General features: G+C 43.8%; 1 protein-coding gene across 3 annotated transcripts in view; it reads right to left on the reverse strand.

Annotated features, from left to right (window-relative positions):
* Nucleotides 1–2,812: 2,812 nt before the first annotated feature.
* The window catches only part of Itgb6 (integrin subunit beta 6), a 124,216-nt gene continuing 100,733 nt past the window's right edge, over nucleotides 2,813–26,295 (reverse strand). For 2 of the 3 annotated variants that reach the window (XM_006234232.3, XM_006234233.5), the window contains 5 exons: nucleotides 25,969–26,191; nucleotides 23,135–23,229; nucleotides 16,385–16,504; nucleotides 9,764–9,930; nucleotides 2,813–5,022 (listed from right to left, as the gene is read on the reverse strand). In XM_006234232.3, coding sequence (XP_006234294.1) covers nucleotides 4,924–5,022; nucleotides 9,764–9,930; nucleotides 16,385–16,504; nucleotides 23,135–23,229; nucleotides 25,969–26,191 — 704 coding nt within the window. In that variant the 3' untranslated portion in view covers nucleotides 2,813–4,923. The remainder of the gene's footprint in view (nucleotides 5,023–9,763; nucleotides 9,931–16,384; nucleotides 16,505–23,134; nucleotides 23,230–25,968; nucleotides 26,192–26,295) is intronic. The other variant, NM_001004263.1, reaches the window with a different exon arrangement.

The raw sequence follows: 26,295 nt of genomic DNA on the forward strand, positions 1-26,295 counted from the left end.
GAGAGAGAGACAGAGAGAGAGAGAGACAGAGAGACAGAGAGACAGAGAGACAGAGAGACAGAGACAGACAGAGACAGAGACAGAGAGACACAGAGAGACACAGAGAGACACACACAGAGAGAGATTAATCTGACTTTGTGAGCATTTTGTCTTCTTAATTCTCTGTACCCATGCATTCATAAATCTGGTATGTCTACTTACCAATAATGAACAGTCTGAGAAGGGAATCAGAAAAACAATTGCACTTATAATGGTTTTAAAAACCTAGTAATGAATTTAACAAAGAAACTGAAAGACTTCTAACAGTGAAAATTTTTAAAAATGGAGGGAAGAAACTGAAAAGAACCTAGAAGATGATCTTTCCATGCTCATGGGTTGGAAGAATTAATGTAGGGGAAAAGGATGTCTTCCCAAGTGCAATCCCAACACAGTGCTAATGACCATCTAAATAAACAGTAAAAAATAATCTCAGAATTCTCAAGAAAGCATAAAAGACCCTCGATAAACAAAGCAATCCTGAGCAAAAAGAAAATTACTGGAGCTATGACCACACTTGATTTCAAGTTACACTACAGAGTCACAGTAACAAAACTGCGTGGCACTGTCACAAAGCAGACACGAAGATGAGGAAAGCAGACTAGAGGATACAGAACTAACCCCTACAGGGACAGCCACAGGATTTTTTACAAAGGTGCTAAAAAAAACAACCAAAAAAACAAAAACCAAAAACAACAACAACAACAACAACAAAAACCCACATACACACATGGTGGGAAAAAGAAGCCTCTTCCACACATGGTCATGGGAAAACCTGATATCCACATGTGTAAGAATGAAGCCTCAATCTTATCTATACAAAAATCAACTCAAAATATATCAGAGATCTTAATCTGAGAACAGAAACTCTGAAAGTAATAGAGGAAAATGCAGCCAAACTCTTGGAAGTTTAGTCATTTTGAAAGGGACTCCAAGAACTCAAGAAACAGCACCAAGAATTAACAAATGACACTATATGGAATTTTAAAAATACTTCTTCATAGCAAAGGAAAATCATTTATCAAGTAGTGAGACATCCTACAGAATGGAAGACCGTCTTGGCTAACTCTACATCTGACACAAAATTAATATCCAGAATATTTTTAATAAATTAAGAACCCAAACAAGGGGCTGAGAGGAAGGCTCGGTTAGTACAGTACTTGCTGTGTGATGGGGCAACACTGTGGCAGAAGGACCTCAGGGAGAGCTGGCTTGTCAGTGCAGCCAAACTGCTGTGCTCCAAGTTCAGTGAGCAATTCTGTCTCAACAAACAAGGTGAAGACCGGAGAGGATACCCAGTGTAGACCTCTGGCTTTATATGCATATACATACACACATACATCATATGCACACACAGGCACGTACATACATCACATGAACACACACACAGAGAGAGAGAGAGAGAGAGAGAGAGAGAGAGAGAGAGAGAGAGAGAGAGAGAGGAGAGAGAGCACCCTATCAAAAAAAAAACCAATAAATGGGAGAATAAGGTGAACAGACAGTTCTAAAAAATACTTAAATGACCAATAAATATATGAAAAGCTGTTCAATATCTTTAGCCACTGAGGAAATTACAAACTAAGTGAAGGGGCGATTCTCATGTTAAAGTCCTGTTCCTCAATTGTTCTTGATTTATCAGCAAAGGAGATAGGGCAGGGTAGACTATTGCTGGGTGGAAGGTACAGTCAGAACTTGCAGGCGGGAAAGAAGAGAGGGTCTTTCTGCTGTGCTTTGTAGGAAGAAGAATGCAGCAAATATGCAAGGGGGTAGTGGTGGTGGTGGTGGTGGTGGGAAGCTGGGGCCTGTAGCCTCTGCTACAGGCAGATGGCCAAGGATATTTGGCAGGGGCTAGGTAGGACTAGCCATATGAAGTTTAGGGCAAGTGGAGAGATAGAGTTAATAAATTTACCAAGGCCTTTCCAGGATGGTTGAGAGGGGAGATAGTAACACCCAGCAAGTGTGCCTAGAAGGCAAGTTGTAAAGTAACAAACTATGTGTGTATGTCTTTTATCCATGGATTCAAGGGTCTCAGGAGGGGGCCAATAGCACTGTCACCTCCCAGACCAAAGATGGGTAGTACAAAAGGGAAGTCGGGTGGGGGCTCCAGAGTGCTGCCATCCTGGAGCAAACGGTGGTAGCTTAAAACTACACGTAACAACTAAGACCATACCAGTAGTCTATCCTACTATGGTCATGTTGGCTATCATAAAGAAAAAATAACGAACTCTGGTATGAATGTGGGAGAAAGGCTACAGCAAGATAGAGATCAACATGGGCATTCCTCAAAACCCTTGAAGATGGATCTGCCATTTCACCAATAGGTGACATTTATAGGTACATACACAATGACCGTAAGGAAGCAGTAGGGGGCTCCGTCCTTGGTTTAAGGATGTCAGTCTTTTCCCTATGCCATGGAATGCCTTCTGTGTGCATCTTTGTCCCCTCCCCTCTTCTTATAAAGGACATCAGTTGCCTGGATTGGGGCCTCACACTGTCACCCCATTTAAATTTATGTGCCTCTTTAAAGATCCTATCTGTAATTTTACAGTCTTGGGGTTAAGACACGTTTCTTTAAGGGCTGTATTCAGGGGAAAGATTTAAGCCCATAACACCAATCCTAAAGAACTTGGTTTTACCAAATGTGGGATAATATTCTGTTCTTCTCCTTGGCCCTTGACTGAAATCTCCAGGGCAAGTCAGAGTGACTTACAGAAAGATCCAGAAATGTAAGGGGGTTTGTACCAAGGAAATGAAAGGCATTATCGTCCAACCAAGGTTCATTGTTTAAATTACGTTTATTTATGTCAACGCAACAATAAAACCACTTTTTAAAAAACCAACCATTTTATCTTCATGTAACATAATTCTTCAGTGAACAGAAGCACTACTGTTAATGTTTTGACCCTTTCAAGGTCCTGCCTTGGGTCAAAACAGTAATTAGAGAAAGAACAAATTCTTCCTGATACACACATGAGAGAAACTTCTATTTTCTAAAATCTCATTCCAGCAATAACACAAAAGCAGAAGAGACAGCTCAGAGGCAGCAGTACCACCATGTCACTAAGAGTGCATTTGCTGGTTGCCCCAGACTCCAAGGTCTTGGACCATTCAGGGACCCAAAGGAGATTCATTAAGATTTTTCTTTTAAATTTAGCCATGTCCTCCCTAACTGACTAATTTACCTGAGTTATTAAAAACCAAAAAAAGAAAGAACTAGATGATGTGAAAACGTACACAGACCTATCTGGCAGGAGTAAAGGAGGTTTGACCAAGCTGACAATTCAACAGACAACGGTTAAAGCCTCCACTAACATGGGGCCATTCACCTAGGGAGTGGCTTCACCTTAATATCCAGTTAAGGCAATACACACTGCACAAAAAATACAGCAACCGGCCCACATTCCAGGGACCCGCGTGCTATTCGTTTTGTGTCAGTACACTTTCAAACTAAGATAGTTATACCATAACTAATACAATCCTTCTATCATTTTACTGACAAAAGAGTGTCGTGCATGAGAGAGAACAAAGGGCTTAGAGTTATAAGCTAGAGAGTCTGCAGGAGCTCTTCTGCCCACTCTCTCAGCTTCTCTGTGGAGATCCAGTGAGATCAAAGTGCTTTGTAATGCAGCAGTAACCATAAGGAGCAAAACCCTCCAGATACTATTCCTCCAACCTGCTACAGGTTGGTTTGTTGCCTGTATGGATTTTGTAAGTGGTCTTACTTTTTAAAGTAAGTAGGTGGCACGCCCACTCCCTGAAGCTGGGATGTATGTGCTGGGTGGTGCACATGGGAAAGGAATATCCTTTAGGAAGGGCAGACTCCATGAGGGACTTCCGAAGTCTTGACATGCTTGATGAAAAACCATGTGGCCTTTTATTCTGTTAGCCTAGGTTTCTTTTCTATTCCTGAAATTCTAGTTGATCCGTGTATAACTTAAAGTGATTTTTTAAAAAGGTGGACACCTTTGTATGATACTTGTGGAGTTTTGAAGACTGTAGCTGTGTGCAATAATATGTAATAATAGGAGGGAAACTTGGGGACCAGAGAGCAATTAAGCAAGCAGTGTTACTTCAGTGTTACAAGCAATGTAATTTATAAATTACCCTTTCCTCATCTTTGAAACAAAATATTTGTGTCCATGACTTTTAAGTGTACAAACCCATGACCATGATTACCATTTAATTTTCAATCTCTCCCTTAGGAGATCACTGGGAGAACTGGATTCTTTCAGCTGATGGGAAACCAGACTCTCATTTCTCATACATGAAAGTTAAGGTCACTGAGCATGACATGTCACATCTTTAATCCCGGCACTCAAGAGGCAGAAACAAGCAGATCGTTTCCCAGTTCAAGGCCAGGCAGCCTGGTCAATTCCAGAGCAGCTACAGAGACACCCTTTCTCAAAAACAACCAACAAACCAACCAAAGAAACAAATTCCTTCAGGAAATAGGAAATAGACCTTCTGCAAGTTCAGAATAAGCGGTTTCTGTGGGTATACAATTTTTTTTTTTTTTTTTTTTTTTAGAGACAAAGACTTTAGGTAGCTGGATTCAGGAAGCAAATGAGATTCTAATTCTGAACATTTTTCAAATGCAAATCAAATCCCCATGAATCATTTTGATGATTTTTTTTGAGGCATTAATGCGTCAGAGTTCATATTCTTCAAGTGATCTTGAATTCACCTCTTTGCTTGGGATATTCTTTTCTTGATTATTTCCAACTTGCAAACAATGTCTCACCTTCACGCCCTGAATGACTGATCTCTGAATGACCTGTTAGTATCTTAAGTCAACCTCCTTTTGACGAAACAAAGGAAGACAAATCATACAGTGCATTAACCTTTAACGTAAGCAGAGCTGACTTTCTCTGGCCGAAGGAGGTCTGTCTACCCATCTGAAGAAAGGCCCACTTTGTGCTTCTCCCTGTGTTTGTAGGTCACGTTCTTAAAAGTGCTGGTGGAGCCTCGGTACAGCGGATTGGTTCCCTATAGAACAGAGGAAAATGGTTCAAAGAAAAGGAGGTGCATTTTGTTAGTACACCATTTTCATGTCTTCAAACATTTGTTTTACAGTTCAAACTGGAGAGTCAAGCTCCATCTTGGAAGCTATTTGATTTTATTTTGGTACATTTTAAATTTTAGTCACCTTTATCTCATTTATTTCTTTATCGTGTGGTATATACGTACGTGTGCGCATCTCTAAAAGTGTGATTTTTAATTTTATTATGCTGCATGCCTGTGGAGGGCACTCTGGAAGTCAGTCTTGATCTTCCACTGTGAGGTCCTAAGAATCAAACTGGGTTCAGCAGGTTTGTTCTCAACGTCTGTTACCCTCAGAGCCACACTCTCTGGCCCTTCACCTTAGGCCCTGAAAGAGTCTCTCAGTTAACCGGGATGGGGCAGGGGGTGGGGGGACAGGAGGAAGGGTGGAGCACACAATTTGGCTAGACTGGCTGGGTAGCTCTCCAGGACTATCTGAAGGTTCGTGGGAGGAGCACCTACACCCCTGCCCCCTACTGGAGTGGGGGACCCTTAACAATTTGGCTAGACTTGTTGGCTAACAGTCTCCAAGGCTGTTTATTGAAGGAGTACCCACAAACTCATGGTCAACCCTCACCCCTTCACACACACACACACACACACACACACACACACACACACACACACACACACACACTCCTGTACTCTGTGAAGAAGCCCAATAAACTTAGTGGTTCCCCAGAATGAACTTTGGTGGAATTGTGCCTGGTTTACCATGGGACTTTAGGATGAAGGGTAGATATAGTTTATAACTCCCCAGGGGAAGGAATTTTATCTACAACTTAACAAAATTGTATTTGCCTTCAGAAGAACTGAGGAAAACAAAAAAATTCCTGAGCTCACTGACCCTTGCCCTTGGATTTGTGGTAACGCTTCCTCCCAGTGAGAATCGCCCCTCTAACTACATCTGTATTGCTTTGAGTTAGTGATCCATCCTCTGACCAAGAGCCCTTGGTCATGTGACTTCAGACTGATGCCGTCTCTGCACTGAGGGCAAGAAGAAGTAGTTCGTTGGCTAGAGCTCCCTGGTGGGTGAAGGCCAGGTTGCTGTATTGTCTGTACTCCTAAGGTAAGTCTGGAGTTAATCCAGCCGCCATGAGCATCAAGAACATTTAAAGGTGAACATAAACGTCCATGGTCTCAGGTGGGTGTAGCGTCTCATTTGCCATAAAACCCAGAAGAAGTTTTATGGAGTCTAAGGAGTAGAAATTATTGATAAAGTCATTGGTTAAAGAGGCAAGATGGGGGGGCTGGGGATTAGCTCAGTGGTAGAGTGCTTACCTAGGAAGTGCAAGGCCCTGGGTTCGGTCCCCAGCTCCGAAAAAAAGAACCAAAAAAAAAAAAAAAAAAAAAAAGAGGCAAGATGGAAAAACGTGGGGTGCAGGTGGGGATGATGACTGAAGCCTGGGCTGAAGGGAGAGGAGGGGTTATGGAAGAACAAATGGGTGGTGATCAAGGCCAGCTTAGGTCTTTGTAGGACTAGTACTTGTTCATAGCCCCTACCCCATACCTGTCCATCATATTAAAATGCACCTACTTCCCCTCTACAATAGAAGTGTGTGTGTGTGTGTGTGTGTGTGTGTGTGTGTGTGTGTGTGTGTGTGTGTGTGTGAGAGAGAGAGAGAGATGGATGTGCAGCTATGCTTGCCTGTACATGCACATGTATAGGAGGCAAGAGGTCAATGCTGTTTATCTTCTATTGCCTCCCCCACCCCCACTCCCTTTGAAACACAGTCTCTCTGTGCTATGGAGCTCACCATTTTGTCTAGACTGTAGTGAGCCCCAGGAGCTGCCAGTTTCCAACACCGGAGTTCAGATTTGAGTTGGCTCTTACATGGTTGGTATGAAGCAACCATGGTTGGAATATGAACTTGAGTTTTCTTGCTTGCATGCTTTCCCCACTGAGTCATCTCAGTAATCCCCCCGCCCCCACTCTAGAGGGAATGGCTCAAGTTTCAAGAGACAGGACAATACAATACTATTTTGTAGACAGCTGATCATCTACTTTTGTGCAGGTCTCACTTATTTCTAAACGTCTTTGTTTACTCCAGGCTGGACTAGTTCAGGGATCCCTAGCAGAGGGTCAATGGACTAAGAGTCCATCCAAGTAGGAAGATATTAACTTGAGAAGAAACAAGTCCACACTCCTACAGAGGTGAAGGAAGGAGGTGGGGCCTGACCTCAGCTGATGGTCAGAGTTCAGGAGACCATGCTAGCATTGGGCTTTGTGAGCAGGAGCAGGAGGGGAAGTGGCCAGCACTGTCCATATTCATTATTGATGTCCTTTGTGAGACGTCCAGTTGAGACTAGGGCTTAGGGCCCATGGGTGAGTGTCCACATTTAGACAAGGCCAGTTTCTGAGTACATAAGGTGACCAGGTAGATTTCCCCAAATATCAAGGCCATGGTGTAAGGCTGGATTCTGTAAAGCCACGGGACATTTTTCAGGCTTGAACAAAAGCATATGAAAGCTCCATTATGACCCACAGCTTTTTTAATGATTGCCTAACTGCCAACTGCAGACATCATTTGTTTAGCATAGAAGAAAATCAATCCATGACTCCTAGAAATGTCAGGCTAAACCTATTTTTTTTTCTGCCTCAAGTTAATGACTTGTCATCCAAGAGAAAAAAATGTCCAATCGAAGATGAATTTAAATATCTTCAATTCGTGTTTTCAGAAGAAAAAGGCTGACAGGTTTTTTTTTTAACTTAATGTAAGGTAACCTTTCTTTATAGTCCTGATAAAATATTTCCAGAGGTCAGGGCAAAGATCTGTCCTCATCTCTGTCCCCTTAAGCATCCCAGGGGCCCGGTGGGTCAGGTGAGCTCACTGGGTTTTAAAGATCAGTTGAGTGCATCCCTTGAGAAGAAATAGGTTTTAGATTTTTAAATGAGTTAATTCGAAGACCTTTAAATGTACACACCAAGCATACATTTGTCCCAGCGGGAGGATATGTCTGTGAGATTTGAACTGAAGTTTTGAATTGAACCTCTTTTGCATGCAAATGAATAATTATTACCTAGTTGTCATCTACTCGGGAACATCAAACATTTGTTATTCAAAGAAACCCAATTGAGTGAGGGAATAATATTTTCCATTTATGCTGTTATCTGTTTAATGCGTGGTTTTGTCCCACTTTAGTTGAAGAAACGGCTAAAATTTGGCATTTGAATTTCAGTCATGGGTAGCCTCCTGAGGGAGAACAATTCATGTTTTGGAGGAAATTAACTGTTAATTAAAACGTTATTCTAAAGATATTAATCATTTGCCAGCACTCAGGCCTGCGTCTGAGAACATTAAAATATGCTGGTTGTGGACACGCATCACAGAATAGCCACATGTTTGCTTGCAGAATCAGAATACCTGCTTATTATTTCCAGAAACTTCAACCAAAGGCTGCTCTTAGAACAAATTAACAGTCAGGGCTCAGCCCTACCTGTACCAATGCACTGGGGAGCTCCCGAACTTTTGGCTGAATCAGTTCAAACCCCAAATCTGCCTTCACTTACCTTTACTCCTACATTATTGATTGGCTCACTAAAGAGTACAGATGTGTACTCTACAAATGATCACACCTATGTCACACCTAATCGAATTAAATATATGTCCTCGCTATCATTCTAGGATCTGCTGTGTATCAACCTCTTCCCAGTTGTCTTAAAAAATATAGTCTTACAGTTGGAGTCTTCAAGTCAGGACTCAAGAAAGGTCCACAGACCGCGTTTGCTTATTAAAGCCGATGCATATTTTTACTCAAAAGATAAGGCTGATTAAAACCTTTATTGGCCTTTGTCTGTGATGTACATTATGATTAGTTTGAAATCATTCCCCCAAATATAAACATTCATTATCAAAAATGGAAAATTCCATTTGCTCTCGGACCTGAGGATATTGCAATAGGCTTAGGGGAAATAGTGTGAACATCAATTTATTTAGGCAGATGAACCCAAGGCTCACTGTGTTTGCCTGCGCTTTCTCCAGTGAGCTCACTGTTTTTGGAATCAGTGGGGTAAGATAATTGCTATTAGATAGCTAGATACACCATTAGAGATTGAGAGATGAAATTAAAACCATGAAATTGTTTCCAGGGGTCTCTAGAAATGTAATTATCTCTCCTGTGGAAAAGAGACACTGAAAATTGTAGTCCTGCTTTCCATTTGCCGACTGAGACGACATTTAAATTATATCTATTGAATACATATATTTAGAGGTTTATTTCTTGTAGCTACTTAAATTTTTATGTTATTCAGAAAATACTGCCTGGTATTTGAAAAGGCCTGTCAACTTTGCATCCTCACATCAGTAACAAGTATTTCCATGGAAATCGGAAATGAACTGTCATGCTATCCCTGAACATTATCCCATTAGATAGAACACGATCAATTTACAGACATGTTTAGATACAGCACCTATGCTTCACTTCCTAAGGTTGCCTCCGCAGCAGCCCCAGGTCACCCTGGCAGGAGTTTCATGAGCCTCTTCAGCTGCTACAAACCCACCCACTAAGACATCCTACATTATGAGAACAACCCAGGTCCAGACAATGGCTTCTTCTGCTCTCTAAGAAAGGTAGAAACTAAGGCTGTTGGGACCACACTGAGAGTGGTCATAGAAGTGTCACCTGAACTCTGCAGAGAATGGCTGAATCCCTGATCGTTTTCATCAGGTCTCCAGAGATCACGTACCGTTTGCCACTTGGCCTTTGATCGTTCTGCTTCAAATTTAGCAACTTCTTTCCGGTCGTGAAAGGATACCAGCAGCTTCCAAATGCACAGTAGCACGACACCGATGAGCAGGATAGCCAGTGACACCCCCAACATGATCATGGGAATGTTTGGAGGTTTGGGGCAGTCTGTGGGAACAGACAAAACAATCTTTAGAACCTGCCACAATGAATATTTCACTGTCAGAAGGTTTTCCCACCCCTCACCGCGATGCAGGGGTTGAACCCAGAGCACAGAACACTGACATTTCTTCTCCCGCTGTGCCATATGCCCATCTCTTGGGACGGAAAGACTTTTCTCATTGGATTTTCTATTCACGTATTTTCTACAGAAGGGAAATATTGATACCTTCTTGTCTTGCAGAATATTTTACTTTTTCTAAAACTGAGTTACTTGTTTAAAGATAGGTTTGTATTCTCAGTAAAAACAAATTATTCAAACCAATTCAAAAATGAATTCATAACCAGCCTTGTATATCCTTGGTTTTGTATGCAGAGATTCAACAAACTATGGTTGAGAATATAAATATGTCTTTATTAAATATGCCCAGCCTTTCCTCTTGTCTAAATGGTAAGTATTATAAATATCGAGACAGCAGTTATATTGTATTTGGTTTCTATCTGCTCTCCCGCTCCCTCTCCCTCTCCTCCTCCTCTCCCTCTCCTCTTCTTCCTTCCTTCTTTCTTTCCTTCCTTCCTTCCTTCTTTCCTTCCTTCCTCTCTCTCTCTCCCTCTCTCTTTCTTTCTTTCTTTCTTTCTTTCTTTCTTTCTTTCTTTCTTTTTTTCTTTCTTTCTTTCCTTTCTCCTGTCTTCCTTTCTTAAAATAACATCTCTTGCATCACAGGCTGGCCTCAAACTCTACAGCCAAGGATAACCTTGAACACCTGAACCTCCTGCCTTCCCCTCCCCAGCACTGAATTACAGGTGTTTTCCACTCTACCCGGTGTAACACAGTGCTTGGGACTGAACTAAGGCCTCCATGTGAGCTAGGCAAGCACTCAACCAACTGAGCTACATTTCAATCCTCACATCTCATTCTGTAACTAACCTAGAAACGTTTTCAGATATACAGGAAGATGTGTATAAATTCTAGGCACATATAAGGGCCTTCAGTACTGACAGGGTTTGCTACCCTTGGCACAGGACCCAAATCTCCTGCAGATATAGAGAGCTGGCTATAGATTAGATTTATTTAAAACTTTAATAAAACAAAGTGGCAATTGATGAACATGAAATATTTAAAGGACCATAAAAATAATGCATTTTAATTTCCAAGATAATCTCTTCTGAGGATATCACAACTACTTTGGAACATAAAACTATTTTGTCAAGAATCTCCTCGATCCTTGTGAATGGTCTCAGGATTATATTCAAAATTATTACTCTAGCCTGGCTGGTCGTACCTGCCGTCCCAGCATTCGGCAGGCAGATGCAGGAGTTTGATGCTAGCCTAGGTTACAAAGCAAGTTGAAGGCCAACTTGAGCTCCACAGTGAGACCCTGACAAGCAAGGACTGGGAGTGTAGACCCCTCGCCGAGTATGCATGAAGGCCCAGGTTCCATCCCCAGGATTGAAAAGACTGCTCTTCACTGCAGGCTCCTTGCCCCCTCTCCTTTTAAAAACAGAAGACAACCATAGCTTTGTGTTTTATGCAACGTTCTACTTCCCCAAATGCTGCATTTGGTTCAGTTCTCATCTGATGAACGCTTGTGTGGATTCCACTGAGCCCCTTGACCTCGTCTGTGAGATAACACAGAGTGCTCCCTCACTTTCCCTGACAACAGAAATGCTGAAGTGGTCTCGCTGATCAAAACCGCAGCCTCCTAGACCTCCCCCTGACCCAGGATATTCTGTTTCAGTAAGTCTTGGGTAATATCACAGGTTATAAATTATTAACAGTATCTGAGTCTTTCTTATAATCAGTGAAGTGTAGGGAATTAGCTATGCTCAACTTGAAGATCCCACGATAGGCTGTTTTGGCTCTGTTGATGGTATTATATCATTTTGCAGTTAGACAGCACCTTCCTCTGTTGACAGCAAAACAACTGATCACCCTTGCAGTGGCTGCAAGATGATGACTCTCTTAATGGGGCGTTATAATTAAGTCCTTCTATTGCTTCCCTGGGAAGAAATTCCACATCAAATGATCATTAAATATCTGCGTCCTCCACCAGAGGTGAGGCAAAAACCTGGCAGTACCTGGTGAAGAAAAGAATCAGGCTTAGCCTATCCTCGATAATGTTACTCTTAGATATTTAATAAAAGAGAGTTGAACACTGAGGCCGGATTGTTTGGTTTTTCAGACCTGAATCTAAGGGGACTAATGACCCCAAACAGCGTGATGCCTCATCTCGCACTTTTCCTGGGTAGAAAACCATAGAAGGACATTATGAAGAAATAAGAAATGCTAATGGCCTGCTCACTATAGTGCCCAGAGCTAAAGGCTGGGCTGAAGCAAGCAATGAAGCATGGCTGTGTCCCTGAGAAAAGACACCGGTCCAGCTCTATTTTTGGCCAAGAAATGTCTGGGCAGGGACAGAGCATTTTCCTAGTCACAGCAGAATGTAGCTTGCTAGGACCTATACTTGGAAGGTGAATCAGGTGAGTGTTCAAGTAGGGAATCAACAAAGAAAAGGTGTGGCTTAGGAGAGAGAACCATTTTAAAACTTAGGCTCCTTGAATACTGTGAATTCCTCAAGAAAAGATTTAGGCCAAGTTGTAGGTAGGCATCAGAACAACAGACCATTACATTTCAGGTTCTCCGGATTCCTTTGGTGCTTAGACTGAAGATGGCGGCCTAGGTGGAAGGAGAGGGTTAGCTCTACTCCTATGTGTAATGTTGTCTGTGAGGTTGGGTCACTGCTGTACCTAATGTTGAGGGTTTGAATATCTAATTCTTAGCTCTGTCTAAGCTGGTAGCCAGATGTGGCTATGGGCACTGGCAATGTGACTTCTAAATCAGGATGTACTATAAATATTGAAGAACTATCTCACAGTCTAAGCATGAAAAAATGTAGAACACCTTGATTTTGGTGGGGATTTCATGTCAAAATGAGAATATTTTGGAAACTGTGGTGAAGAAACTGAACTTCACCTTGACTTTTAATTTGCTTTCTAGAAAACGTTACATTTTATATAGGGTCCACCTAACAGTCCCTATTGGACAATACTGACGTCTTTCAGATTAAGATATATATTACAGTTGTGTAGCCAGTGGGAGGCAGTGTAGTACAATGGTTAAGAGCCAGGGCTCCGAGCCAGGCTGTTAGAATGCCCGAAGCAAGCAGATCTATGTTCAATCACTGCGAGACCTAGCAACCTGTTTGCTTCCATGCCTTGATTTTCTCACCTGTAGAACAAAAGTCAAACTGGTACCCACTCTATGGAGATGTTGAGGATACTGTGTGACATCAGCACATAGGAAACATGATGATCGACGTGTGGACAAGACATGAGGGCTAGTAAGGACCCCGTACTCAAAGGGACCGTGACAATAAATGCATTCCTCCCCATTTCCTGTCTCCTAGAAGGCAAGGGCACAGATTGTACAAGCTCAACTTGTACCAAGTTAAGTGATTGGCTTCTTTCTGCAAAGAAGGCTTGGCTGTGTGTGTGTGTGTGTGTGTGTGTGTGTGTGTGTGTGTGTGTGTGTGTGTGTGGTGTGTGTGTGGTGTATCTGACATGGCTTGTAGGCTGGTAGGCTCTGACAGGCTCTGACATTCTATCCAGACAGAAGAAGGAAGATGAGTGACGCCCTGCCGTGCCTGCATCCCCAGCAACAGTCAGCACACTGGGCCAGCTAGCTCCTTTTCAATTTGCTTAGAGGGCACTGGCGATGATTAACCTCTCCCTCCTTTTTCTGGGTTTTCATTAGGCCTTCTTGCTTCTCCCAGCGTCTAGCTTCCCAGTGACAGGTCTCATTGCTGCAGGAGGAAGGAGCTATAGTGTCCTGGGGATAGGCTACAGCCTTAGAGCTTCTGGAAGCACCTGGCCTATCCGGGAATGGGGATTTGAGGAATCCTTGGGCCTATCAGAAGATCAGAAAGTGAGATCTCAGGGAGATACCTTTCCCCTTCCTTCCCCTGACTACAAAAGGATAGGGATAAATAAGAGGTGATACTATATACACAGATGTCAGGCATCTGTGTGGGGTCCAAAGCACGATCTGTGGTGTGTCACTCACACTGTGTCCAAGAATAAAAGAACAGACAACAGTTCAGTAACAATACAGAATTTCTTAGCTGAAGGCAGTTTCCACGGGTATGGAGAGTAGGGGTGGGAGACGACTAGAAAGAAAAAAAAATCAAACCCGGTCAAGCACAAAAGCCTGCACACTGAAAGCAAGGCCTTCTTTGGAAAGTGGCTTTGCTGCCTGGGAGGGGTTTTTCCAATAGAGTCAATATTTTAAGGGATGGCTTTGATTTCAGTACATCATGCTAAAGTCACTATGGCAATTACAAATGCAAGCATTGGGGGTACAGTTGGAGAAGCTGACTGTACAAATCTGATAATAAGAAGGCAGGGTTTTTGTTTTTTGGGCTTTTTTGTTTTTGTTTTGTTTTTCTTTTTCTTTTTGTTTTTGTCTTATGAAGTAATCTGGTCTCACAGAGCATGGCTCACCCTGTTTTCTTAACTGATGGCTGCAAGATGCCTTTTGTGTCCGCACAGCTCAGAAACGAATACACAGAGTTTCTAAGTGCCTGCCCACAGGAGCTCCCTCCCCCCTCAAAGCAGCAATCACCCCACTTTTCAGGGGTTGTGCCTGCCCTCCAGCTGTCTTGCCCTCAGAGCAGTAATGTGGTATTTCTCTCGTCGCTTTCTTGATTGGAATATGAGGTTGACACCCACTTTGCAGATAGTTTGGTATTATGTGGGTTTTCAACCTCTAGGGTGATACCAAGTTGATAGCTTTGGTTTCAACATCAGGATTTAACATTTTACCAACACTAAAAAACAAGTACCAACACCAAAACTCATCCTTTTTATGCCCCGTGTGTTCTGCTGTTGTCTGGGCCAGACCTTAGGCTCCGAACCCAAGTCTGATGAAGCCTGAAGATGCAGCTGTCATTTTTTCTCGGGGAAATTTTAGGGAGGGTGAGTGTCTTAAGAACTCAATCGGGGTTGTTAGCACTCTCTAAGGAGAGCTGGGAGCCTCTGTGCTCAGCTGGACTGTCAGAATACTGTCAGTGCTGGAAGGCCTGCTGTCCCAGGATACAAGCATCTTAGATAAGCTGCAGGAGTCAGATACCCACACGATTTGAAAGCTCTGCTCTCTACTGCTTCTCTTACTATGTAGTATAAACCTGTCCTTTCCCTTGGCTGGAGATGGAATAGAATTGGAATGTTCCTACATTAGAAATGGATTCCAGGGGTTGGGGATTTAGCTCAGTGGTAGAGCGCTTGCCTAGGAAGTGCAAGGCCCTGGGTTCGGTCCCCAGCTCCGGAAAAAAAAAAAGAACAAAAAAAAAAAAAAAAAAAAGAAATGGATTCCATGCGTTTACAGGACTGAAAATCCACAGCAGCACAGAAGCAGTGGGTCCCTGCCTGGCCTGTCTGTACCACTGAGCTGAGGCTGCCATGAACTCAAGGCAATCCTCCTGCTTCACTCTCCTGAGTACTGGGGTCATAGGTGTATGCTGGCTAGCCTGGCACTTTGCCATCTTCTGTGGTCACTCCCTTATTTGTTGTCTTGTGTCTTTCCTGATCCAACGTCATCACTGACGGCCATTGCTGTGAAGACATTTTTTGGCACACGTGTTACATTCTATGTTATTCCACTTACTCTTTGAGTCACCTCTTAAAAGATTGTGCCATTATTGTTCCCATTTTACAGATTAGAAAATAAGATGTTCAGGGAGACAAGTATATCCCATAATCTCAGGGAGTGATTGCACAACAAAATAGTATTTGAACCTCCACTTAAACCTGGCTTTAAAATCCATTGAAGTCCTTGTCTTAGTTAGGGCTTTACTGCTGTGAACAGACACCATGACCGAGGTAAGTCTTATAGGGACATCTAATTGGGGCTGGCTTATAGATTCAGAGGTTTGGTCCATTATCATCAAGGAGGGAGCATGGCAGCATCCAGGCAGGCATGGTGCAGCAGGAGCTGAGAGTTCTACATCTTCATCTGAAGGCTGCTAGCAGAATACTGGCTCCCAGGCAGCTAGGGTGAGGGTCTCAAAGCCTACACCCACAGTAACACACCTACTTCAAGAAGGTCATACCTTCTAATAGTGCCACTCCCTGGGTCAAGCATATACAAATCATCACAGTCCTTGCTGGTTTTTTCTGAAAAGACACACCTGTTGAGTGTATCCTTTTCTTGGTTAACAATGCCAGTAGGTAGCTTCCAGGGAGGTGATACCTGGGCCAAATTAAAAGTCATTGTGTTGCCTTGTAACCTTGTAAATAAGAGACATGGGAACACAGCAACGGCTTTAATGGGACCTTTCAACCTTTGGAGAAGCACTTCACCCCAAACTCTGTAATGTCTTTCTTGGCAAGCTACCTCAGGTGACTTTCCGGATGCCTTCGACCAGGTAGTATCACTTGACATTGGCAATGGAGCACAGCTACCCACCTTTTTCACTGATGTTGTGAATGATGGTTTTCCCTTCATTATCCGCAGTTATTAGGAATGTAATAAGACATTCATTTTCTCCTTGTAGCGAGCAGGGGACAGAAGTATCCTTTGAAAACTCTGCACATGAAAGAGTCAGTCATTAGGTCAGATGAGATTTCAAAAGAGATAATTTCTTAAAGCGAAGTGGTATTGAGTTTAATATGCAAATGAGAGTTTGCAATGCTGTCGAATGGGAATTCAAAGGCATATGGTTTTCCCCACCAAGTGAGAGCTTTTGTTTTTTTTCCTTAGGTTCCAGAAGACGGGCTCCAGATGCGGTCAATCAGGACTGACCAACAAAATTACCTATCAATCTGATGGAGGCAGATTTCAATAGAGTTAAAGTAGCTCAAGGCAGGTGCCCACAGCTGCCAGGGAATAGAATGGTCTTGATTGTGGTAATAGGGGGCTGTTATTCCTCTCAGCACAGCATCTGGGAGAATGGCTAGATTACACTGCTGCTCCGTGTAGACGGATACTGAGGCTAATACAGAGGGCTTCTCACAGCGGTGCAGCTAGGACTTCAGGCTCTGCATTGTTGCATGGGGGGGATTAATATCAGGAAACCGAGGCAGAGGTGTCGTGTAGCTCAGAGACCCGAAAGATAAAGGGAAACTTCAGATTAAAAGGAACCTCAGATAAGAGCTGTCGGACATTCAGCCCACCCTCTTTCTTACCAAGAAGGCGAACTTTCCCTCAAATTGAACATTTTTCCTTAGGAAGCTTATTCAAGAGTCAGAAAATGATGTTCATGATAATAATTGGCAATAAAAATTTTAAACTCCTAAGTCACACATCAAAAATCCTGATGTCGCAGCTACTCTTGCCAAAATTATCGAGCATTTTCAGAATTAAAGCAAACCAAGTTAATTTCATTATTCTCATTCTAAGTTGAAATTTTTGATGACATTATGACAGTCTTTCAGAAGCCTGTGATTAAGATAACATTTAATCTAAACTCCTATGTTATATGAGCCAATATTAGGGTGTAAAGATAGATTGTGGAAACCAAATTGTCCCAGGTAATATGGAACCAACTCATGCTAGACTGTGATTTTCCCCATTAGTTTAAGATGTTAAAGATCTAAAGATGTTAATAAAATAGAATTTATTATTTGTGTGTGTGTGTGTGTGTGTGTGTGTGTGTGTGTGTGTGTGTGTGTGATGTGTATGTTCCTTCAAAAAAATAAACAGCTCATCTAGGGCTATTTAGGGCACAGAAATTCTAGTTGTCAAATATGGAAATATTAAGTTGCCACTGTTGTCTTTGCATTTAATTTTTAAAAGAAAAACCTGATAGGACCGGTGACTAACATGCCTTCTATCGTTCATGACAATAGGAAGCAGTAAATAATAAATTCAGCATTCTAAATGAGATTTTGTACAATGAATTTACGTGAACTAACTAGTTTTGAACTCATTAGAGGCATCTATTTACATATGCATGAATATTGGGGGGACTCTAATGCAAATTACCCTCGTCCGGTCACTTCCATATGCATTCAGCCATCTGACTCACCTGGGAGACCTATTCTGGGAACCTATCTGAGGTGTTTTAATGGGAGAGTCTGTGATACGCACAGGACTTGGGCATTAAGCGATGATTTAATAAGCATTCTAATTGGATGCCTTGGATGAAAAGATCTGGGAAGCTCTTGGCAACCGGGGGAGCACGGCTGGCGGCGGAGGTGGCTGGCCGAGGTTACTCCACGTGTTTGGTGGTAAATGGCAGGCACCCTTATTGAAGCTGTAGTTTGGCTCTTTGGTTAGGACCTCATTCACCACTGCCCCGCTTGCACTCCAGTAACTAAGATTCATGGGATCTTGGCGTGTGAGCTTTTGCATTTTGCATCTCTTTCTTCAGCGTGGGCCGCAGCAGTGAGAGCTTTACAGCGATCTCTGGAACTCACTTAATGGGACATCAGGCTCTCAGATTGAAAGTATGTGGATGGCTTATCATCCTCATTTCAGTAATAGTAATCCGGCCTCTTTCTTTTCTTCTAAATAGCCACACTGAAGCATAGGGCGGCTTACTTTCCTTGGCCAGGATTATTTAAGTTTTAATGGAACTACGGATCTGACCTTTGACCCCCCTTGTGCTTTAATTACTCCACCGTTTCTTTTCCTGACCGTTGCAGGCTAGATGTGCCCCGTTTCGTAGCAGCGTTTGGGTGTTGAAATAGTATTATCGGATGTGCAACGAAAGATTTGCATAATTAGCTGCTAAGGTTTTCTTTTGTTGTTCGGAGAAAATGGCCCTTTCTTTCCTGCTTTTACTCCCTCCAGTGTGAGACTTGAATTACTGCCACTGAATAATACAGGGAAAATAAGATCTCAGGCAGCCAGGGAAATCATGCTTCGCGAAGGAAGCACCACGGCGTGTGGGATAGAGGGGTGGGGGTGGGGATGCAGGTCTGGGAAGGTCCAGGGAAGCTGTTGAAAACATGAATGTCTGTACTACTGACTCGCCACCCTGAGTTTTAAGTCCTCAGCTCTGTGATCAGCTTAAAGTCCTGGAAGTAAACAGTTTCCCTAAGGAGATGGTGGTGATGGTGGGGTTGGGCTCTATGGTGAGCCACATTTGGGAATCTCTTTTCACTTTAGTGCCTCTCCTGGTGACTCACACTCGTGCTTCATTTAATGTACATAGCAATTATGAAGACTCGCAAAGCCCTGGAATTTAGTTTCCCATTTCCAGAGTATATAAAGCTGTGGATGCTTTAATTCATTGAACTTCTCAGAGGTAGCATTTGGTGAAAAAAAGCATTGAGTAACTATGATCTGAGTGTCTGCCATAGTGGGGTAAATTAAGAAGCAGGACTCTCTGAGCAGATCAGAATACATAAAGTCAAATGGGCCCACCCCATCCCCCCACCCCACCCCATCACCCATGCAAGGAGGGTGAGTTTGTGAGTTATACGGTATGTCTGTTTTACTCCATGCCCTTAGCAGAGGAAAGCAGATGCTAAAAGACCTTTAGCGGAGCAAATGTGATGTCATCTTTTCAGAGTGGTGTGACAGTGACATTAAAGGATGTTATTCTTTTTTTTTTTTTTTTTTTTTCGGAGTTGGGGACCGAACCCAGGGCCTTGCGCTTGCTAGGCAAGCTCTCTACCACTGAGCTAAATCCCCAACCCCTAAAGGATGTTATAAAGGTGACTTTTATGGATTCAGAAAATGTGGTACATCTACACAATGGAATATTACTCAGTTATCAAAAACAATGACTTCATGAAATTCATAGGCAAATGGATGGAACTAGAAAATATGATCCTGATTGAGGTAACCCAATCACAGAAAAACACACATGGTATACACTCACTGATAAGTGGATATTAACCCAAAAGCTCGAATTACCTAAGATGCAATCCATAGACCACATGAAGCTCAAGAAGAAGGATGACCAAAGTGCAGATGCTTCAGTCCTTCTTAAAAGGGGGAACAACAATATCCATAGGAGAGGATATGGAGGCAAAGTTTGGAGCAGCGACTGAAGGAATGGCCATTCAGAGCCTGCCCCACATGTGGCATATATATATATATATATATATATATATATATATATATATATATACACATATATATATATATATATATATATATATATATATATATATATATATCCACCAAAACTAGATAATATTGATGAAGCTTAGAAGTTAATGTTGACAGGAACTGGATATAGATCTCTCCTGAGAGACACAACCAGAGCATGTTAAATGCAGAGGCGAATGCTAGCAGCAAACCACTGAACTGAGAATGGGACTCCAGTTGGAGGAATTAGAGAAATGACTGAAAGAGCTGAAGAGACTTGAGACCCCATAAGAACAGTAATGCCAACCAACCAGAGCTCCCAGGGACTAAACAACTACCCAATGAGCACACATGGACTGATCCATGGCTCCAGCTGCATATGTAGCAGAGGATGGCCTTGTTGGATACCAGTGGAAGGGGAAGCCCTTGGTCCTGCCAAGGTTGGACCCCCAGTGTAGGGGACTGGTGGTAAAGGGAGTGGATGGGGGAAACACCCTTATAGGGAAGGAGGAGGGAATAGGGGGCTTATGGGCAGGAAACCAGGAAAGGGAATAACGTTTGAAATGTAAATAAAGAAATACATCCAATAAAATAAAAAATAAAAAGAAAGAAAGGTGCCTTTTAAACTCAGTCGGACAAATCACCTCTCAGTCAAGTTTGTCCTTATTAGTGTTTAGAGAGTGTTAGCGGCCCCCTCGTTACTTCCATTTTCCAAGTTAGAAACAGTAATCCGTGTCCTTCTCTCTTAAAGATACTTTGGTCAAACACAAAAGAACATAGATCTTCTAAATGCCACGGAAGCTAGTCTTCCTCTCAAGCCTTTTTGTCCATCTGCTCTGAAAACTGTGAACCTGGACCCAGAGACTGCCCAGGTCACACCTCCATGACTGACATGCTTTCTCCAGACCCTCCTCGGCACACTGCCTTCCCCGTGTTGCTGGCGAACTGAGTTCAGTCATTTGCAGGCCTTTTCTGCGATTTCTGCTCATTTCCCAGAGACAGCTGGTAACTGTCCCCACTGCTGTGAAAGGAGCCTGAAGGATCCACTGAGATGCCCACTAGTTACTGAGGCGGACCCGCCACCGATGCTACTCTTTCTCAGTCCTTGAATGTGGCTCACCTTGGGTGTCAGACAAAGCACCTGGCATCTCATTCCACCTGCTGCTATGCGCCCTATTTATCTGCAGTCACCAGAAAAGCACAGAGGAGGGGTTTTTATGAGAGCTCATCATGTTCTGACACACCCAGGAATTCAACTGTAGCATCACAACAATTTGAAACAAAGTATTTTATATGTATATATAATATATATTTAATATATATTCTATTTTGGAAATACATTAGTTTCCATATTCTAACCCCATTACATGTGTTCTACAGGCCATGTATATATGTATGTGTGTGTGTGTGTGTGTGTGTGTGTGTGTGTGTATTCCTTTCCTGCTCAGCTAAAAGGCAGTTGTGTTAAATATTTGTGGTGAGTCTTTGCCACTAGATTCTCATTTTAAATGATTAGACATAACAGATGAAAATGGAAGCTCAATGTGATTATCAGTCAGAAGAGGGTTTCTTGGATCTGGAGAACAAGTTCAGAGGGATGGAGGCATGGTGATGTAATGCCCCTGGCTGGGAGGGGGGATGGAGGCATGGTGATGTAATGCCCCTGGCTGGGAGGGGGGATGGAGGCATGGTGATGTAATGCCCCTGGCTGGGAGGGGGGATGGAGGCATGGTGATGTAATGCCCTTGGCTGGGAGGGGGGATGGAGGCATGGTGATGTAATGCCCCTGGCTGGGAGGGGGGATGGAGGCATGGTGATGTAATGCCCCTGGCTGGGAGGGGGGATGGAGGCATGGTGATGTAATGCCCCTGGCTGGGAGGGGGGATGGAGGCATGGTGATGTAATGCCCCTGGCTGGGAGGGGGGATGGAGGCATGGTGATGTAATGCCCCTGGCTGGGAGGGGGGATGGAGGCATGGTGATGTAATGCCCCTGGCTGGGAGGGGGGATGGAGGCATGGTGATGTAATGCCCCTGGCTGGGAGGGGGGATGGAGGCATGGTGATGTAATGCCCTTGGCTGGGAGGGGGGATGGAGGCATGGTGATGTAATGCCCCTGGCTGGGAGGGGGGATGGAGGCATGGTGATGTAATGCCCCTGGCTGGGAGGGGGGATGGAGGCATGGTGATGTAATGCCCCTGGCTGGGAGGGGGGATGGAGGCATGGTGATGTAATGCCCCTGGCTGGGAGGGGGGATGGAGGCATGGTGATGTAATGCCCCTGGCTGGGAGGGGGGATGGAGGCATGGTGATGTAATGCCCCTGGCTGGGAGGGGGGATGGAGGCATGGTGATGTAATGCCCCTGGCTGGGAGGGGGGATGGAGGCATGGTGATGTAATGCCCCTGGCTGGGAGGGGGGATGGAGGCATGGTGATGTAATGCCCATGGCTGGGAGGGGGATGGAGGCATGGTGATGTAATGCCCCTGGCTGGGAGGGGGGATGGAGGCATGGTGATGTAATGCCCCTGGCTGGGAGGGGGGATGGAGGCATGGTGATGTAATGCCCCTGGCTGGGAGGCTGGGAGTGAAAGCTACTGAGCAGAACACTTGCAGAATCTATACAGTGAAGTCAGGCCAGCTGTTACTGCAGACCATATCTTATCTTGAAATAAGGCAATCCCAGGGCTGGGGATTTAGCTCAGTGGTTAGAGCGCTTACCTAGGGAGCGCTTACCTAGGAAGCGCAAGGCCCTGGGTTCGGTCCCCAGCTCCGAAAAAAAGAACCAAAAAAAAAAAAAAAAAAAAAAAAAGAAATAAGGCAATCCCATGATAAATGAAAATTTCAGACTGCCCATGGGAGCTAACAGCTGTCTGTTTCTTCAATTTCCTTCTTACTAGTTTGGAAAATAGAGCCTTATAGAGTTCTCTGAGGTCACCCCTGTCAAACAGGGGCGAACTCGCTAACAAAGCAGAGACCAATAGACTAGCCGTGGCTTTAAGTTGCTTGTTCCTCAGCTCATCCTTTCTTGAACTTTAGAAAATGCATTTATTCCCCAAATAAGGGGAAGGGAACTTTGGCAGCTAGCTCCTGGTATGAGTAAGGTCAGGTTATTGGGAGTCCCCTGACTCACACCATTTCTGCCTCTCAAGAACTATGTGATTTAAGACAAGGAGCACCTTCCTCACTGATGGTGGCACCGGTGGCTTTGCACTTGTCCTCGCACTCTTCTTGGGCCTGGCCATCTGCAGACAGGTAGCACTCGATGCAGCTCCTGTGGACGGGACAACAGAGTTCATCAGCTCGCGCTGGTAGAGAACAGACAAGCAGCCGGCAGGCCTCCTAAGTGGTCTCACTGGGGACAGTGACCTCTTGATGCTTTCAGAAAGAGGGCTGAGTGGCATCTAGGAGGATGCTAAATTGCTCTGATCTCTACTCCATAATCAGTGTCCCCCAAGTCAGCCTTGAAAACAGTAGTTTCTATCACCTCTATCTGTTGTGATTGCTTCTGATTGATTTAGCTGTATTTCATTTCACAGTTTCAACCTAAGGGGGTGTTTATATCCATAAATATGATTAGAGTCTAGACAAAGTTGTGAATTTCTTAACACAAATGATTCACGTCTCAGCAGGAATTCCACAAATGGTGAGTGCTCTTAATAGATGTCAAATGCGATTATTCTAAAATTCGATTTTCTGCTACTCTTTTGACTAAGTATAAGCCTGGATGGTGGGTTCTTAAAGCTTAGGATTATAGCCCAGATCTTCATTAATTCAGGCATCTAAATAAAAGATTGCTGCTTATAGAAAAGCGTTTTTCCAAGGATACAAGGAAATTATACTACTTTAAAGATGTCTGTAGACCAAAGTAAAATGCAGGCCGTGAATTAATCTTATGCTACAAGTGACTTTACAAATAGATTCAGTCTGGAGTAGGACAAGTCTGCAAACATACGAAGAAGCTGCACTTTGTTATGGTGTGGAGCACCAACAGAGGATTGTCTGTTGGTGCTCCACAACTGTAATGTTGCTACTATTATGAATCTTGATGTAAATACATGACATGCAGGATAGCTGATATGGGACCCTGTTGGGATCTCGACCTGCAGGCTGAGAACTGCTTTTCTGTGGCAGGGCTTGGATCAGCAGTCCTGTGGGAATGGAAACACAAGTCTTGTCTGATACTGCTTGTGTGTTTTAAATATATTTGGGCAGGCTGGGTGTGGCCTGGAGCACACTATAGTGACTCTTCAAACTGCTTTTGTGTATCTGGCTGTGACTGCCCCAGCAATGCTGGTCTCCCCTGCCCGGCGGTTCCATAGCTCCCTCTACATCCGCGCTGTGCCTGGAAGCCCACTAATCTCTGTTAATTACTTTTTTTAAAAAATGTGATTCGGGGATGGCCATGCAAGTGTGAGGACCAGAGTTCAGATCCCCAAAGCCCACATAAAAACCAGGCAAGTATGGCAACCACCTGTAATCCCGTCACTTGGGAGGCAAAACGGGATCCATGGTAACCTGGCTAGCCAGTTTATCAGGAATTGGACACCCCACTTCAATAGATAAAGGGGAAAGTGATCAAGGAAGACACCTGATGTTGAACTATTCCTGGCCTATGGCACCCATACACATGCGCCAACCATACGTGTGCCCTATACACAAGCAAATGTGCATACACACACCATATACCTATATCTATGGAAAGAAAAAAATCCTATCTTTCCCTTAAACCCTTAGCACTTATGAAGGTAAATACCATAACTGTTTTACTGTGTGCATATAATTCAACACCATTCATGGCATACAGCAAGTGTTTCATAATTGTCAGGTAGGTGAACATGTGTCTGAGTAAAAGAAAGAACAGACATCTCAAAACTAGCATCGACAGCAAGTCACTGATGCTGGTTCCCAAGCTGGAACAGCTTTAATTGTTAATTTCACATCTTACAGACCAGAAAAAGCACTGACTCATGGTTACAAAGGAGACCGAATAGAAAAGCAATGAAAGAACCACCTTGAAGAGACTTTACTTTTTTTTGTTGGTGGCTATGCCGGGGATTGAACCCAGAGACTCATGGATGCTAGGCAATCACTCTGTCAGTGGGAAGTTTACATTTGATTCTATTTAAGTCATTTGAATCAGCCTCCACGCTCTGGCTTGTGCCTCAGTTTGCCAGGAACAGTGAGAGAAAAGTCTCGACACCCAGTTGGAGGATAACCATTGGGGGAAATGGATTTTCTCCCTCAGTTACCATGGAAATGCAAAAGTCACCAATCTAGGATTCAGAGTTAAAGAGGAAGATGGGCTGCTCTGTCATATTGGCTGCTTGGCAGAGACAATTGACCCCACAACAGCCATGTGGAGACCTACTTCAGTCCTACAAAATGTGTTTCAACTCTGTAAAGTGAAGCTGCTAACCAGAAATCAGTCTTAATAGAAACATATGAGTGTATTTAGTTGTTGTTGTTATTGTCTTAGTAGCATAAACAAACAACCACAGTGTATATATGATGACGATGATGATAACCACACAGAAGTGTGAGAGCACACGGTGATAAGGGGGGAGAGAAGTGAAAGCTAAGACTGTCTCCCTGCTTCTGCCTCCTTCCATCTCCCAGGATGGGAACAAATCCTGCAAGGTCAGCCTAGACGGGGTCTACAGAAGAAGGTCGTCTGTCTCCCCAGAAAAGATACTGACTGCCTGGGGGTGTCACCAGGATATCTCCAGTGCATTCAACTGAGAGGGCAGCTGACACTCTCAGTGTGGGACATCAGCTGCCACTAGAGAGATGTGACATTGTAGTTTTGGACAATCGAGACCCAGAAAGAGACAAGTAAGAGGCTGACATTCCAGGCTGAAGCTCACTGGAGCTCTTGGGCCATGAGTTTTGGTGTCTGCCTGAGAGCAAACCGAGATGGCACAATTAGAGGTTGGAGTTTGCCAGATGTCATTCAAACTTTGATCACACAGAAAGCTAAGCACAGACGAGAATGAAGAAGTAGAGACACTACCGTCTCGAGTTACAGGGGTCTCCACAGGTAGGGCAGCGTTCACAGGTGGGTCCCGAGGCTCCAGGGTTTCTGCAGACACACTTGCCGCAGACACAGTCCCCACGCCCGCTGCACAGCACGCCATCTTCCGATGCACACGCATCCCTGCTGGTTGTACAGTTGCAGTACTCGCCCGTCCAGCCATCCCGGCACACGCATTCACCACAGTCACAGTCACCATTATCTGTAAAAGACATAACACACACAATGTTGCTTAAGGCCCAGACCACTTCCAGGATGGGGAATAGCTTCTCTTCTCCGAGTGGGGGTGGGGCAGACAGAGGCAAA

The sequence above is a fragment of the Rattus norvegicus genome, chromosome 3, assembly GCF_036323735.1.
Source record: "Rattus norvegicus strain BN/NHsdMcwi chromosome 3, GRCr8, whole genome shotgun sequence".
NCBI classification, from domain to species: Eukaryota; Metazoa; Chordata; class Mammalia; order Rodentia; family Muridae; genus Rattus; species Rattus norvegicus.